The sequence below is a fragment of the Vigna unguiculata genome, chromosome 3 (genome assembly GCF_004118075.2).
Source record: "Vigna unguiculata cultivar IT97K-499-35 chromosome 3, ASM411807v1, whole genome shotgun sequence".
In the NCBI taxonomy this organism is placed as follows: Eukaryota; Viridiplantae; Streptophyta; class Magnoliopsida; order Fabales; family Fabaceae; genus Vigna; species Vigna unguiculata.
This window is the reverse complement of record NC_040281.1, coordinates 14,696,239-14,714,630: the sequence shown is the minus strand read 5'-3', so window position 1 is coordinate 14,714,630 and position 18,392 is coordinate 14,696,239. Positions and strand designations below refer to the sequence as shown.

Genomic DNA, 18,392 nt, shown 5'->3' with positions numbered 1-18,392 from the left:
AAACTTTAATTTTATTTTAAAAAATAAATTTTAAGTTTAATTCAACCTTATAAAATTTATTACGAAAGATAAGATTTATGTATATTTAACATTGTGACTAGGTAAATATTATGTTTTGAAACATTAAATTCCTCTCGACATATCTCTATAGAATAAAATGAAGTTTTTCTTTTCGCATATAATAAAACGAATCAATTTTTATCGAGTTACTTGAAGTTGAATTTGATAAAATGGAATTAAAAAAGATTTTTGGTGTTTACAACACATTGGGATCTTAATTTTCCTACTTTATTTTTTTATATAAGCTTTAATTTTATAGTTTTTGACACTACTATTTCAATCTCTACCAAATTGTAAAGATTCATCCTATAATAGAGGATTTGCATTTTCAGCCCTCTTAAATTAGAAAGATTAATTTCAGTTTTATATTTAAACAAATATTAACCCGATTTCAAATTTCTGTTAATCATACCGTCACTTGACCGGAATCCTGCTTCAAGCAAATAAACAAAATTAAATAAAAGTCATAAACAAAAAATAATTAAATCAATAAAACCCAATAGAAAATGGTCAGCAATTAATTAAACCAAATCTTTGTCATATTTATATTAGTAGGATTTTTTCTTTTCTTTTTTCTATTCCAAGTTTAGGAGGAAGGAAAATTTAATATATTTCAAAGCTCGGACAAACTACCCAAGATAATGAAAATTTGAGTTTATACATTTTTAACTTATATAAATTCCTTTTATGTACATGTATTATTAGTAGCTCACATGAGAACATCACATCATAATTGGAAAAGTGAAAAATGATTATAGTGGAACTCATTATTATTTGTAACATGAATAGATGAAAAGAAGTAAATAAAAAAAAAAGAAATAAAAAATATGGTGAGATTGTAAGAGGAAATGCACTAAATATAACTTGTAAAAGAAGTTGTTTTAATTAATTAATAGCAGTTCCACCAATTCCTTGACAAACACAAGTTCAATTAGTGGTGCCATGCCATGTCTTGCAGCATAAGTTTAACATGAGGAAGCAAATCAATCAACATCAAAAAGCACTTTTCGGCCTTCAACTCAATTTACATTTCCTTAATCAATTATTTATTTCTATTGACTTGGAATCAAAAGTCAGCATTTCACCAATCATCTTAGCCACATGGAATGTTCCAACTTGGTCTCATTTTCCAATATCTTTTTATGTCACATTTTCACAAAACATATTTTAAGTTGGAGTTCTAATATTTATTTATTCTTCAGTTTTGAAGGTGAGTTCAGTCCTTTAGTGTGAAAGGTTCCTCTCTTTTGGTTGATTCTTCACAAATTAAGGATTAATTTTACTGTTCTAACTACTAACACTTTCCTCTTTTCTACTTTATTATATCAATAATTTAAAGCGTGAATTGATTCTACCATGACCCACCAACTTATTTACTAGTAAAACATAAAGTTGAGCAAAACTAGTCTTCTCTACTAAATTAATACTTCTCTTCTTCATTGTCAATAATATAATAATTAAGGGTAATTTGACATGGTCATGCCCAGTTTCTGCCTCTATTGTTTTTTACCCCTTTTTGTTTTTAAATGTTCTACTCACACTTTCTCATATTCTTTCAATCACTTGATCAACGACTTCAGATTTTTTGTTGAGTTTTTTAGTATTATCTAATGTTGAACACTAAAAATAAAATGATGTTGATATATTAAAAAAATTATATATTTTAAAATATCAAAATCAACATTTATGAACATATTTTAAAAACAGTATAGAAAAATTTAACAGAAAATCTAAATTCGTTTAACACAGTCTTATGAGAGAGACTAAAAATGTAACCACATATCACAAACACTTTCAGATGTGAGAATTGAATTCTTCCTTAATGTTAGTATCAATTGTGATTTGCTTTTCTTTTCTTTCACCAAAATCATTTGCTGGTTTCATCCTTGAGCAGAGCAAGGTTGAATTGAACAGTTTTAAAACTTGAGTGGCAAACTTTGAGTGCACAGTGACAAAGCATGATTATGGCAATTGAAAAATTAGTTTGATGATATTGTTCCAAACCCAAAAGAAGCCTTGGAATTTGCAATCTTTTACCAAGTCAGAAGAGATATCTAACATAATTGCATAAACTTTACATTTCAACAATGCATATTATTGAATTCCTCATCAAGACCACAAAGGGGTTAGCCTCATATGATTAACATAAAGAAAGCACACACAAGAGACCAGACTCTGAGCTAGACTACTTCTAGAAAATGTGTTTGACTGTTTCTCACTCTGTCACACGCCATCATTAGTCTTTTGTTTGTTATTCCAAGATAATGACACAAATAATAATGATTATGCCTTAAAAGAGATAAATAAATTAAGAAACAGCAAAGGGTAAAAGAAAGCATAATGGAAGCAGCCTTTTAAGAACAAAATCAACCCCCACATACCTAATTCTTTCTTTTTATCAGTTATATATAGTACTGAATGAACCCCTTTTCATATTATGAAAAACCAAAAGGTATAGTCTATAAGCTATATGATATTCCAAAGTGCAAAATGATTCATGACTATGCTCACCTAATTCCAAACAAACAGTTACATTCACATGCACTTCACATCAGTTAAGAATATACAATCTCTGACTTCTCTGCTTGTTCTAACTCAACCTCTTCCAATTGCCAAAGACAACTTAAGTTTGTCAAACATTTTACATGGATCAAAGAATGGTACAAGGGGGTGAGTTTACCATGTGTAAACGCTTTTAAGTTTCTGAGCGGTCAAAGAAAGACTCAAAGTACTGAAAAGGCCTCAAATAATGGTTCTCTTTGCTTTGCACACACACTATTTGTTGTTTGTCATTTTCCTTTTTGTATGGTGGCTTACTTCTTCCATCAAACACACCACAAATGCATTCAGAACTTGATAGGGTTTACACATGAGTTTGCACAAAAGAAGAGGGTTGGACAAAGTCAAAAGTTTGAAATTAATTAGGAAACTACAAAACTTTGTCAAAGATGTCAGGCTTTTCAGAGCAGTCTTGGAGCATCGCCACAAATGAATAATATTGTTAGAGGAGCACCTAATTCCCATAGAGGTTCAGTGTCAGGGTAATACAAAATTAGTCTACATGTTAAGTTTTGTAGTGATTTATGAGCCTATAAATATAACTGTCTTTGTCAGCTCAATAATGCAGTTGCACGGTGTGAACATGGGTGAATGAATGACAACGGAAGAGGACATGAAATTGTAAGGTAATTCGTTATTTCATCAACATTTTAACAGTCTAGACAAGTTATAGCTTCCTTCTGCAGATTTCAGGACCAGTTTACCATAGGTCAAGGTAAAATCTTGACACATTTTTGCAGGTTTCACACTTAGCATTGAGGTTTGTGTATTTTATACAACAGTTATGCCATATCACAATGGACAATCGAGTTATATCACCGAGAACATGGTTACCCTTTCAAGAGATTGCAGAAGTTGCCAAATTTAGAGATCTTGAATTTTGACACTGCAGGCTTCCTTATTCAACAACTTGTTCTTTTTAACACATTCTCTGGTTTTGCTTAAAACTTGTTAAAAATCACAAAACTATGAGTAAAACTAAATTGAAAGTGAGATTTACATCGTTTTATATTTCTTTTAATAAATTTCAGCTAATTATAATATTAAAGAAATATGCAGAGAAATATTATTACATATTTATAATAATTATTCAATAATAATAATAATAGAAAAATCTACTTACTCCAAAAGTAACTTTAAAATATTCACTTCTATTTTCTTTTAAGCTAACTATTTAAACAAGTATGATGTTTATTTTTTAAATAACTTGATTTATCCTCCTCCTTATTTTTATTATGATAATAATAATAATAATATAATTTTCCAACCATGAGGGTGAAGTAGCATACCTTAATTCAGAAGAGATGGAATCAGAACAACTTGCAGTATGTAGGATTCAACTACCCTTTCCCCCCTCCCCCAATTAGAAAAAAGAAAAGCTGAATTTTAATGACAAAGTACACACGTGCTAATCAAACAGTTGATTTTACAATCAGTGGTTATTATTGCAGTTTATCTATTTCCTAAAGTGTGGTTTTTTTTACTTTAAAGGAGTCAAATACCAGGTACTATGCCATTTCAAGACTATCTATGTTGTACGTGCCATGCATGTTAAACATGGCACTGCAATCTGCAACATCTAAAAACACATGAACTGGAACTATTGTCCAATGACATAGGTGAATATAAGTATGTGTAATAAAGAACTTAAATATTACACATAGTTTATTACACCGAGCTAATCGAATCATCTTGGCAAAAATAATACATGAAACTCACCAAGAAGTTCCAAATAGATTGTGCAATTAATCAAGAGACGACTAACCCAGAGCAAATAAGATGCTAATGAATCAATGAAATTCATTCTCAAAAGAATTATGTACAGATTAATACTTTAAACCAATCTAAATGATCCCTTCCATTATCACAAGCCATTTCATCAATGTGAGAATCTGTGATTGGTTATACCCGAATTTTGGCAAGGTTAGCACCTTACCACCCACTAAATAATTTGTGAAACTCAGGCAAAAGAACCCAGAAATTCATCAGCCTCCATGGTATATGTCATGAGTTAATGATCATGACAAAGGGGTAGAGGAAAATCACCTTGCATCTTGAAAACCTGATATCCCCTCCCAACCACCCAAAACAAGAAAGTTCCCATCAACTTGAGAATCTTACACTCCCTTCTCTACTTGCCCCTTCAATATTCACAATGAGCTCATCAACTATGAGGCTCCATAAGATCAGCAAGGGTTATTTTTCCGCAGTTGCCAGCATCTAGTCTATCAAACTTCTCACTAACCTGCATGACGTCCTTCTCAGATACTTTTCCCATCTCCTTGAGCTTGTATATGACATATTCTGATTTACTGCATGTCCAAAACTTAGTATATTCAGTAAAACCACAAAAATGTTTAAGTTGCAAAATTTGATCAATTAGCAAAGACTTCTTGCCAGGATAAAAGACAAAGAACATTATAACACTAAAGAGAAAAGAATGATGGGACCCGAAGAAAAGGAAAAATAAAAATACAAATTTGACATTTGGAGATTGTTAAAAAATGAGACATTGAAACTATTAGAAGATTACTGTATGTATTTGTCAACAATTCACAATAACAGAGAAAGATATGTCCATAACTACGAGAAACAATTGAAAGAATCTGCATGCAGACAATATTTCAAAATTATATACCAGTCTCAACCATTATGGGGAGAAACATTAGATGAAAATCCATAGATAATGCAGTTAAGAAAAGAAAAGCACAATTCATTATAAAAATAAATCAATTAATTGAATATATATTATCTTGTGAAGCCCAGATGAAGGGGTCCAGAAGAGAAATGCATTAGTTGGGTTACAGTTTTCTAACAAGACTATGGCCTGTAAAATGCTACATGTGCGAAGCACTTTAATCCACATATACAAGAACAAAGGAGATATACAAATTTCTTCGAATTAAAGGAAGAATTAAGATTATAAACATACTACAATGCTACGGAAGAGGGTAATTGTGCAAAGATTAATACAAAAGACTGACATTGAAAATCTAAATGATGTCAACAATGGAAACAATATACTAGGACAACAGTTGATGAAGTGATGTCAAAGGAATCAAAGAGACCTATATATGATTTTTAGTTGATTTGGAAGGCATATATACTGTTCCTACTTCCAAGAGAGGCTATGTGGAGTGGAAGGCCTAAAGAAAAAAGGAGTACATAATGCCTATCATGACAACTGTGAAGATAAAAGGTGAGTTCACAACAAATTTTCGTATAAGTTTGTCTCAAAGGTAAACTTTGAGCCCTATCTGTTCACCTTCGACTTAGATGTGTTTACTAAGCATATCCAAGAGTCTATGCCATGATAGATGTTTTGTGGAGATGACATAGTCCTAGTCAAAGAACTGAGAAAGGAAATAAATGGGAACATCAAAGATGCAGCTGCAGACATAAGTTATGGAAACACATGTATGTTTAATATGAGACACACATTACAACTTGGAGAAAATCGGAAACCATGCCCTTACCACAAGTCACACAGTTTAAGTATCTTGGCTCCATCATACAAAAGGATGGAAAAATGGAAGGTGATGTATACCATAGGATTGAAGGAGGAGTCCACTTAACGTATGACAAAAAACAAAAGTATCACTCAAGATTGAGGGGAAAAAATCCTGTAGCTATATGATGTGCATGATGTATAGAACTAAGTGTTGAGCCGAAAAGTTAATAAGAGAATAATCTCCATATTACAGAGAAGAGAAAGTTGAATCAGATGAGTGAATATCTTAGACATGACAAGATTATAAAAGAATGCATTCTCACTATACATGAGAAGACTTATACATAAGCCCTGTTGATGAGAGTAGATCTAAATAGAGAGAGATTGAGAAAAACTGTAAGAAAAACGAATGAATTAGAGGTCAATGGTTTGCGTAGGCACAAATCATCACATTACAGTGTAACATTGATGTTGTTATGAAGGCAAGATACTCTAAAAAGGGAAAAGTACAACAATACACAAAATTACTAAATGTGAATCCAGGGAATATCCTATTTTGGTGTCATTTATGGCTCATGTGTTTTGGAATACAGTACTCATATGTCTTACTTCACTAGATACAACTAACTATATATATATTTATTTTGGTCAGCAGATACAACTAACTATATAAATTGCAATACTTGAATTTTTCTAAAATGAAAATGCTATGCTTTTGTTATAACATATGGAAATATTCAAAATTATCTCAGCATATTTTAGACTACCCTCTATCATCAGTTTCCCCATTTCCTCATTATTCACCGATTAATTACCATGTTTTCTTATATAATCGTGATTTGTTCTTAATGTAGTTCGAAATATGAATAGGAGATAATATTTTATGATATATCACCATCTACAATAATTTGAATGAGTTTAGCTCTACTTCACAAAATCCGCTTATAACACGAGGATTGTCCTCTTATATACTTTTTTCAAGCTCTTACATAGTGAAAGCTGGTTAGCTTGAGCTGCAACCTAGCCAGATAAGATCTAACTGTTCAACAACAGACTGCAGCTTTTCTTACAAGATGACAGTTGGCTAACTAACTTTTATAAGATGTTGTGTGAGTCAGCTTAACAAACTAGTTAAAAGAGTAAGACTGGTACAAAGAATAGCCTAACACTAGATATACTATCAACACCTAATTTCAAAGAGGAATTACAGTGGTATCACCCTGTGACATTTTTGGTCAATATTTTTGCAGCAGGAACTCCTAAAAGTTTACATTTTATTATTCTACTTTAATTTCATAATTCTTACTTCAAATTAACCATATTTCATGTTGTCAACCCTCCAACGCATTTTGACATTTAGCTTTGTTATATATTCCTTTCGGGGTGTTCAGCTCTCTTCTAGCTGCCTTCTTCATTCCGCAGTCCTTTTCTCTATCTTAGCCTACATTGTGCAATTTTCCAGCATGTTTAAAACAATTTTCCAGCTATTGTGTCTTCCTTCTAGTACTCCTTGGTCGTGTTCTTTGTTGCAACCATCTCTATCATCAGTTTCTTCTACCACTATGACATCTCCAGCATATCATAACAACTGTATTTATCTCTGAGTTCCTGTTTATTCTGTCTGGTCACCATTGCCAATCTCTCACTGCCATGCTGTCATTCCAGTTAGTTCAGAACTCTATTTTGCCATTTGTGACATCATTGTTTCAATATTCTCTCTACTTGTTGACCCATGACCTCCATCCAAATCTTCCCTAAGAAAGAATTTGCGCACAATGAGATTAGAGATTTCAAAGCCCCATAGCTTTTCAAAGACACAAGCCTGGCTTTGTGACTTCACCGGGCTTTAACAAAGACATCAACCTGCTGTTGCAGAATTTCCATATATACTATTCTAGCGTTGTAATATTCTTCTCAAAAGAAGTGTATGTTTGGAGAAAAGTTTAAAAGTACATTTGGATGTCAAACGTACATCTGAAGAAGGATGATCTCTGTATCTTTTAGTTTGAAAGTACATTTAGAAGGAAGCTAACATCAATCCAAATTGAAATAAAAAAGGATAGTTTGTTTCAAGGTATTATACAAGCTAGACTTACAAAAACATGCTTGCATCCATCCAATTTTCCATGCATTCTCACTAAAGAAGGCATTGGCAGCATCAACAGTGCCACAACCTCTCTAACCAGTCCTAACTGAGTAATGGGGATTACAACCCCAACCAAAAGGTATGTTAACATTTAGGTATGGCGATCAAGGAGCAGTAAACGCCCTCATCATCCAGTGGAAGATTTTGTTGAACATATGCCTATAAAAGTTGTTTGACAGATTGTACTCTGTAAGAATTTCTTTAAGTTGTTTACATTTAAAATGTTAGACTTTTATGGTTCTGTTTTTAATTTCAATTAATATTGATATGCCCATAAAATAAGGGGTTGTAATCTGATATAACTTATGCTCTTTATATAGAGCATATTAGTAACTTCCCAGTCTCTGTCACTCCTTTTCTTTTTCCTATTTTTATAAACCAAATACTACAAATTGGTATCTTGAGGAATCTATGAAAAGCAACAATGGAAGGAGATATAGCACACACAACCAGCGCACCTACTTCTGATGGTGAGTACAAATTATGGACTGCAAAGATGATTGTTCATCTTGAAGCATTAGATCCTTGGAGGCATTAGAAGACCACTATGATGTTTCTGGGGTACCTAAAATTCCCACCCTAGCTCAAATGAAGACTCGTAGAGATGAAGACAAGAAAGGCTAAAGCTAAGTCAAAAACAAAATCTAGAAGAATTATGAACTTGAAATCTCAAAAGCCATTTGGGAGTACCTCAAACAAAAAAAATCATGATTGTGAAAGAACCAAAAGCATGGAAGCTCTCAACTTGATCAAAAAATCCAAGGTGCATAGCATGAAAGATACAGATTCCATCAAACGCTATGCTGACAGACTCCTAAGCATAGCAAACAAAGTGCAACTTCTTGGTAAGGACTTTCCAGATGAAAGAACTGTACAAAAAATTCTTGACACTTTTAAGGAAAATATGAATTGAAGATATCCGCTTTAGAGGGGTCAAAAGATCTGCCAACCATTGCCCTTGCAGAATTCATAAAAGTTTTACAGGCATAGGAGCAAAGAAGAACGATGAGACAGGAGGAGATAGTATAGTACAAGGTGTTTTTCAAATAAAAGCACAAAACTCAAGACGTTTGAAAGACCAAAAGAAAAATAGCAAATGGAAGAACAAAAAATCAAAAAGGCCCCAACAAGCAGCAAGAAGAGACTTTTCCTCCTTGTCCACATTGTCAAAAATTAAATCATCCTCAAAAAAGGTGTTGGTGGAGGCCAAATGTCAAATGCAGAAAAGGTGGCAATATAAGACATATAGAGCAAATGTACAAGTCTATAAAAGAGGAGATAAGGTGACTATGGAGGAACAAAAAGATGAGCAACTTTTTGCCAAATTGCCATAACATGTTTAGCAAAACCAACAATTCTAGTGACTCATGCCTAACAAATAGTAGTTGCATAGACCATATGACCAATTGACAAGAAGCATTTTAAAGAGCTTAATAAAATAGTCATTTTCAAAGTAAAAATTGGCATTGGTGATTTCATCCGTCAAGGGAAAAGGGACCATTGCTATTGATAGCTAGACAGGTTTGAAATAAATATATAATGTTTTATGTTATATATATGTCTGATATTGACCAAAATTTCCTTAGTCTTGCACAACTTGTGAAAAGCAGCAATAAAGCCATATTTAAAAACAATCAGTGGTTGATCAGAGGCGAAAAAAGCAAAACAAAAATGTATTTAGGTGAAAATGAGAAGTTATGCTCTAAATCAGATGGAGGACTAGATTGCTTTTTTAAGCACAGCCAACAATGTTGAATAATGACACAAGAGACTCGAGCATTTTCATCTTGATGGATTGTTATACATGCAAAAACATGCCTTGGTTAAAGGTGTGACAATACTTGATGACAAGAGGGTTGCTTGTAAATATGGCAAGCTAATTAGAAGACCATTTCCTCAACATCGTGGGGTGCAAGACACAAGTTGCAACTAGTACATCCAGATGTTGGAGGATCTTAGAGACTATCATCTCTATATGGTAATAAATATTATATTACACTTATTAATGATTATACCAAATTTTGTTGGATTTTTTCTCTTTAAATCCAAAACCAAGGTTGCTTACTTATTTTGAAAACATGAAGCATTTGTGCAAGATCAAAGTAGTTGTAGGTTGTGCGCAATAAAATCATATAACGAGAAAGAATATGCAAATGACACCTTCAATATACATGCCATGGTATCAAAGTCATTCATAGCTTATCCTAGTCAAGTTTGTTCGTCTCAGCAAAACCCACAAATATAATCTCATACTCGGCATAAGGAAGTGTTTTGGAGATCACACATCAAAGAGTTATGGTCAAATTATACTATATAAGTGGATGCAAACCTCAACTTACTAGTTTGTTTTGCAAGATTGAGTTAGGCTTAAATTCAACTTTCTTAAAATCCCTTTTCCATGACACGACTAAGCATTTTAAGATTAAGTTGTTTTTCTTAAGAGACGTGCAAAGAGAAGGAGAAGTCAAGCTAATTTATTGCAGAACCAAAGCCGCTATTTAGGCAAGGAGAAGATTTTATGAACTCGTGCCCATAAAAGTTTTTTGACAAACATAGTTTGTTTCCCATTTTGTAAGAATTTTTTTAATTTGTTTGTTAGACTGTTATGGTTCTGCTTTTAATTTCAATTAATGTTGTTATGCTCATAAAATAATGGATCGTAATCTAATATGATTTATGCTTTTTATATGAAGCGGTTTAATAGAATATTAGTAACTTCTTAGTCTATGTTACTAATCTTTTATAAACAAACTACCACAGATTCTTCCTCTCAAAACAACTCCTCTAATTTCCCCTTAAGGACAAGGTGAAAAGCGTTGGGATGGGATGCTGTGAGGGAACTTCTTCAGAATTATAAAATAGTGAGGAGTGGTCCAAAGACCTGTCAAAATATCTGGAGTGTATATCATTCACAAAGAAGACCTCTCAACATACTTGGACCTGGTATCAGTCACAAAGGGAGATCTTCCCTGTTATTCAAGTAAAGATTGACCCTTCTTGCCATTACTGTCAAAAGTTCTATCATGGTCATTGAGTACTGATGAAGGATTGACCCCAACCAAGGATGAAGGCACATGCTTAAGAAGACTAAGCATGTTTAGAAAGGAAGTTCATTAATCCTTCATCCCTTTCATTTGTGTTTGTTATTTTTGATTCCCTAAGTTGACTTAGTTGAATCAACTTTAGTTGACTTGTTGACCTTTGACTAGGTTTGACTTGTTGACTATAGTTGACTTGACTTAAGCCAACATGCTAATCTATGTTTATTTGCTTTGTAGGTTAATTAGGAGTAAGAAAGCCATGCTAGGTGGCGCATGGTGATTGGGGAGCATAAATGATGTGAAGGAGAGAGTAAAGCAAAGGCATAAAGCATAAAGTAAAAGGCATAAAACAAGTGTACCTATGTACCTTTGGTCTCCTTTGTTGTTTGCACACTTTGGCCACATTTTGGAGACATATGAGACATATTCTTTGTCTCCTTTTGTGCTAGAACGAAATTAGCCTTGCACACACCATAGTTAGCTCTTTTGTCTCTCATTTTTTGTAACCTTATTTGACCTAGTTTCTAGAAGCTAGGGTTAGGTTTTTGTAGAGACATCCTTAGGTATCTTTTATTTGCTTAGAGGCCCCTAAACTCTTCTATATAAGGGGTGCTCCTAGACATGTAAAAGGGTTGAACATTTTGAAGTAAAAACACTCTTGTGTCTCAACCATTTGTGAGAGTTTCCTCCCTAGGGAGTGAATACTTTTAAGCCTTATCTTGCATAGCAAGTGGCGGCACACACCCACTCATCTTCAAGGTTGCCATGGCTTCTAGCCTAGCCTTGTAGTGGCGTGCTTCTCACATTTTTACCATTTCTTTCCTTTCCATTTTATGTTTTCTTCTTCCTTTAATTTGTTCTTGGTTTTCTATGGTTTATGTGCTTTCCATTTCCTTTTTGTTTTGAATCAATCCATCATCTTCTTCTCTTGAACTTTGTGAAAAAAACCTTCACATCTAGATAGCTTGCTATCTTAATGTCCAGTGGGGATTTCACTTAGCTTTCTTAATCAACTCACACCATATTCAATAATCTTAAAAAGGAACAAGATAATCCTTCATCAAGTACTACTTTAAAGTTCAACAAACAACAAGAAGGTGAATGAACACAGTTTCTGCCCATATTCTTCATGTTATCACATCCTTTGTTCTTTAACTACTATAAGTTAATTCCTCATTATTAACATGAAATCTTTCATGTCTTCATGAGCAATATGCAGGTATCAATGATTGAGCTAGATGTATAGAATGGACATGTTTCAAATATAGCAAACCACAAGATGTGGCTCAGTTGGAAAACTGGGGACCATTTGGTTTGAGAAAATGTATTTTGTAATCACAATTAATTAGAAAAATGTTAACTAGTTTTATTGGTGTTTTCTATTTTCAAAAGTTCACATACGAGAGCAAAATAACTTTCTATTCTTTCTTGTTTTCATTTTTTGTTTTCACATTTTCATATTCAAACTTTTGAAATAAGATATAGCGAAAATAGAAAATGAAAACAAAATTAGTTTTCTTGAACCAAATGGACCCTTAACTCCATGTGGAAGGACATTACTGCAGTGCAAGGTTTCAAAATCCACTATAAGCACCTTATGGTAAAAGCCTAGCCACCAATCCCTAAGTGGAGACTACTCCTTCCTTCACACCCAAAAAAAGTTTAAAATAAGGTACAAATCTTTGGATTTTCCCCCCACAGGTGTCCTCGTTGTCTACTACAACTAGAGATGTCAGTTTTGCTTGAATTAGTTTGATTTATATTCAAGATACAACTGAAGCCAGAATGATGCAACAACAACATTTTGAGAAGAGGCGATAGAATACAACATAAAGCTCTACTCCCATTCGAAAAAAACACAAGAACCGACTGTGAATAATGGACAGTATAGCCATCCGGTTCTAAAGCTTAAGCTCAATATAATATAACATAATGAGGAAAACATCACATAGACACAAATGGAAACACTGATGTAGATTACTGTGTTGAGCATGCTAACTATTGTAACAGCCCAATAAAAAATACACTACTTGGTAGAGAATCTTATTGTCTAGTTTTTTTAATTTGATGTTTGCAACAAGAAGAAGCCTAACATTGAATTTGGATAAGGAATTTTAATAATTCCAAGAAATTGAAATACATTGCAATTGAATTACTTACAATTGAATTTTCTTCATTTCATAAATAGTTTATTACTTACAATTGAATTTTCTTCATTTCATAAATAGTTTGTTTGGATGGAGTAATTGAAATATCTTAAATTTCGATTTTCTTGTTTGGATGAAGAAATTTAATTTCTCTTTTAAGGCAAATTTTTGTCTTAAAAATATTTGGATAATTCGACTTTACACTTAAGCCTGAGTTGACTTAACTCAACATTCGGTCTAAGCTGACTCGTCTCAACCTTCGACTGGGGCCAACTTGTCTCAATCTTCGGCCTGGATCGACTTGTCCAAAACCCATATTCGTGTCGACTTGTCTTGACCTTCAGACCGACCGACTCATGTCGACCTTCAGCCCAGCTGACTCGTCTCAACCTTTGGCCATGACCTACTTGGTTTGTCATTCATCCTAGGACAAATTGGCTCAATCTTCGACCTATGTCAAATCGGCTCAGCCTTCAGCCTATGTCGAATCGGCTCAACCTTCAGCCTATGTTGAATCATCTTGACCTTCGATTCAATCAACCGGCCTCAACCTTTGGTTCAGACCGAATCGCCTCATCTCAACCTTTAGCTTATGCCGACCCGTCTCGACCTTTGGCTTTCGGCCCATCTCAACCTTTGGCCCGTGCCAACCCGTCTCTACCTTCGACTCGTGCTGACCCATCTCGATCTTTGGCCCGTGCTAACCCATCATGACCTTCTGACCCATCACAACCTTTGGCCTGAACGACTCATCTCAACCTTCAGCCACAATCGACTCAGCTCGTCATTCATCCTAGTAGGAATCGGATAAACTTTTGGTTCGTCCAAAATCGGCTCAACCTTCGACCTGTGTCGAATTGGCTTGACCTTTGGCCTGTGCCAAATCGGCTTGACCTTTGGCCTATGTCAACTCGTCTCAACCTTCGCTCTGACCAACTCGTCTCAACCGTAGGCTTGGGCCAACTCGACCTTTGACCTGACTAACTCATCTCGACCTTCGGCTTGTGGTAACCCATCTCTATGTTTGGCTCGGGTCTAGTTGTCTTGATCTTTGGCATGGCGAACTCATCTTGACCTTTGTCCATAGCCAACTCGGGTTGTCCTTCGTCCCCAGCCAAATCGGTTTGACCTTCTGCTCAGGCGGTATCGGCTCTACCTTAGGCCTATGCCGAGTCAACTCGACCTTCAGCCTATGCTGAATTGGCTAGACCTTCCAAATTTTCTTAAATTTCAATTTCTTTGTAATTACTTTATCAAAAGTCATTTTATTGTAAAGACTTTTAAATTATTCAAATAAATGGATTATCCTTCTAAATTATCTCATCCAAATACAACATAAGAAGTAAAACCATGTACAAAAAATTGAACTAGAACTAAATAATGAATGCATACTTTGCACCACTACATGGCGAGCATTCTCTACAATTTACAATGCATTCCCAACAATTACATCGTATTTTATATTACTGAAGTAAATGCCAACAACTTAGTTAATAATGACAAAAATTACTGAAAAGTTGTGGTTTGAACTTGGGTGAGTCAGGCATGACTGTGGAGGATTGGCAAAGATGACTGGAGATTATTTGAAACATGTCACAAAAGTTAATGTCAGGTGAGACAAGAACCAAAGACAAACGGGGATGTCATCCTGAAGATATCACTGTAGTAGAAATCTATAAAAGAGATTAACAGAATAAATAATTCTACCAAAACTCATGAAAAAAATGAGTGGAGGACGAGATAAAAGTCTGAAGAGAAACATGGGTGTTAGTGCATGCCCGTGATGTCACAGTGATGGAAGAAACCCATGAAATAGATTGTCAAGAACTACTAGAAGGAGCACACAGTAGTCAGAAACATTCCTGAAACACGCTGATAAAATGCATGCTGAAAGCTAGGATGGAGAAGGAGACATTGGAATGAAAAACACAATCAGAAGAAACCTGGACTAGCAGGAAGGAATAACATGGTGCAAGGGTGTTAAAACGAAAAAAGACATTAAAGGGTTAAAATAACACAAAAAGACGATTAATTTGTAAGGATAATCATGAAATTAAAATATAACTCCAACTTTTAGGGCGCTCAATAGCAAAGCAGTGACAGGACAGATCATGGAGAATGGTGCCACTCTAATCTCATGATGAGACCAAATAATATGTATTACAATGCATTTGATATATTTAATATGTTCATGAAACCTATAGCATAGCCCTGATATATAATGATAATCTTAGCCAATTATGAAAATAAATCACGATTAAAAAGAATATGATAGGGGAACTAATTCTAGAGAATTATCTAACACTAAGAATTATTGAATATCTGGTAGCAAGTCTAGGCAAAGGATATGTTTGATCAACTCCATCAACATCCCATTTTTTTACTTTCCCTTTTGTCATTCTTATGGTTGAACCCACCATTTACCTTTTCAAGTTTCACTTTTTCAGACAAAGTTTCTGATGGCATGCAAGCTGTCCAATTTACCAAAGAACCATATACGGCTTTAGGCCAACTGGTGGTTTTAGATACAAATGTTTATAATCAATAAAAGAAAATCACAAAGAGCCAATAAATCATTACATTATTGAGGCTCAACTCTACTACAATCACTGTAAGAAAGCAGTGAGAAAATAGAAACAAAGTAAGTCAAAGAACTGAAATTTAGTTGGGTGATATCTGTAGGGATTTAATCGGATTCTGAATTCATAATTCAAAAAGTGGTTCATGATGCATGGGTGAGGGGCTTGTAGGTGGTAAATACATTTATGTGCTCTACTTTGATGAACAAGAACATCAATCAATGCCAAAAATCAGTGAATTTTTATGAGATCGAAATGAATCAGTCCATACCTCACAAAGCCATTGTTGTCTATGTCTGCAGCAAGAAACTCAGAAACAGTCATATCCTGACCAAGAATCCACTTCGCCATCATCCTGTGCCGCTTATCCACTCTTGCCTCAGCCAAATAGAGGAACGCTCGAGCCACGGCAAGAGTTGACACGAGCAACCAAATTGCAGCAAAGATCCGGCCATGCATGGTCTTGAAAGCATGGTCTCCATACCCGACCGTAGTAACCGACATAACTGAAAGATAAAAAGAGTCCAACCATCCAAGCTTCTCCACAAAATGCATAACCCCCACACCTACCCCAATACAAATCACCACAACTCCCAACGCCAACGCTACCTTCAAACGGATCCTCATCCTCCCTTTCTTCACATCAATTATATAAGACTTTCCATCCTTCTCACCCCTCCTCCCCTTCACTGCTGTCAACATATGACTCTCCTGCAAATCAAGCACATAGCTAACCATCCCACTCAGCAATATGTCTATAAATCCAAACCCCACCAATACAAACAATATAGAGAAAAGTTTAGTGGCTGTGCTATTCGGAGTGATGTCACCATATCCTATTGTGCACATTGTGACTATACAAAAATACAATGCATCAACTACAGGATGAGTCTCGGAAGCTGAGAAATTATTACGATTGAACCAATAAATGACAACCCCTAATGCCAAATAAAGAGCAAGAAGAATCACACCCTGGCGCACAACACTCTGGCTGCCAAATTGCGGCCTTGGCACAGAGGATTGGGGGTTGAAATCGCTGATCACCGCCATGGCCGGCGCGGTTTTGGAGCGGTGAAGGTTTGTTTTCCGGCAGGAGTAATTGGGGTCAAGGAGCCAAGAGGATGGTTGTTGCGACTGAGAATCAAACCGTGAAGGCGATGCACAGTCCTGCGAGGTAGAAGAGGAACATTTTGGGGAATTGTGGGGGAGTGTTAAGGCATCAGCCAAAGGTGTAGGGTCCCTTGGGGTAGCACAAACAGGTCCAAAGATGAGACGGTCCTTGAATTCCATGGGGGTCATTGGATGAACCATGTCTTCGTGCTCTGGCAAGGGACGTAGTGGTGACAATGCCAGGGGCTTCTTTCTGGGGCTGAAATATGGGAGTAGAGGTTCCTTTTCCATAAGGGTATGCGATTTTCCGGGTTCAGAAAAAGATAAACGATTGAACCCAGGAAAAGACGGTGGCTTTGGAGAAAGGAAGAGTTTTGCAGAGAAGGGTGGGTTTGAGAATGAAGCTAAATTGGTTGTGAAAATGCAAAAGAGAGTCTTTGTTGTGTTAAGAGTTTTTGATGAGCAAAGGGGGGAGGATGGAAGTTATAACAGATAGAGAAAAGAGAGAGAGGTTTGCATTGCATTTGCAGTACATAACATAACATAACATGGGTACAAGAATAAGGACGGTGTTGACGTGGGAGGTGACAAAACATGTTTTCTGTGATTCATTGATTTGGGTACCACTCGTTCCCATGGTAGATGCTACACTCACGCGCTTCTTGGTGGCAAGTTGCCCAAATCTTTTTCCTTTTTTTTTTTAACGAGATTATCTTCTCTCAAAAATTAATAAATACATCAAATTATTGCCTTATTCATAACTTTTTTCTTCGACACTCAATTGACATTTCATAATTTTTAATATTTTCCTAATAAAAAACACATGTTTGACCTCATTAATATATTGGGTTTTTATTACCTAAAAATTATGTTTAACTTCATTAATATTATTTACTTTACCAATCTATAACGTTTTTTTGAAAAAGAATAAATGTTCTAATTTTTGTATTTTATTTTTTAACTATTTATTAAACTTTTAGGTAAGAATTCATATGGAGAGTCAAAATAATATTTTAAAACTTATATATTTTATCATTAGTACAATAAAAATAAATATATAATTTAATTATAACTATAAAATAAATCAGATATATTTAATAGATTTTTTTTATATTTTAAAATTATTCAACTCATCAATGATTAAGCTAAAATATACACTATTAAAAAGATATATTGTCTGTTAGTTTTGATTTAAATTCGTAAAAAATATTTACAAATTTTATAATTTTGTAAGAAATAATTATTCATGAAAGAATTAGCGTTCAATTAAAACTAAAAGTGGTAAAAAAGAATCTTTTC

The 18,392-nt window shown here is 34.5% G+C and overlaps 1 protein-coding gene across 2 annotated transcripts; it reads right to left on the bottom strand.

Moving 5' to 3' along the window:
• Positions 1-4,235: 4,235 nt before the first annotated feature.
• On the bottom strand, positions 4,236-17,669 carry LOC114179077 (two-pore potassium channel 3-like). Of its 2 annotated transcripts, none has more exons than XM_028065284.1 (2): positions 16,255-17,660; positions 4,236-4,931 (listed from the first exon to the last, which is right to left on the bottom strand). In XM_028065284.1, exons 1-2 carry the CDS (start codon positions 17,382-17,384, stop codon positions 4,784-4,786), a joined length of 1,278 nt encoding a protein of 425 aa, XP_027921085.1. In that variant the 5' UTR covers positions 17,385-17,660; the 3' UTR covers positions 4,236-4,783. The 2 variants fall into 2 exon arrangements, with proteins under 2 accessions (XP_027921085.1, XP_027921086.1); XM_028065285.1 differs by lacking the exon at positions 4,236-4,931 and adding an exon at positions 6,955-7,824 and having other exon boundaries at positions 16,255-17,669.
• Between the last annotated feature and the right edge of the window lie 723 nt (positions 17,670-18,392).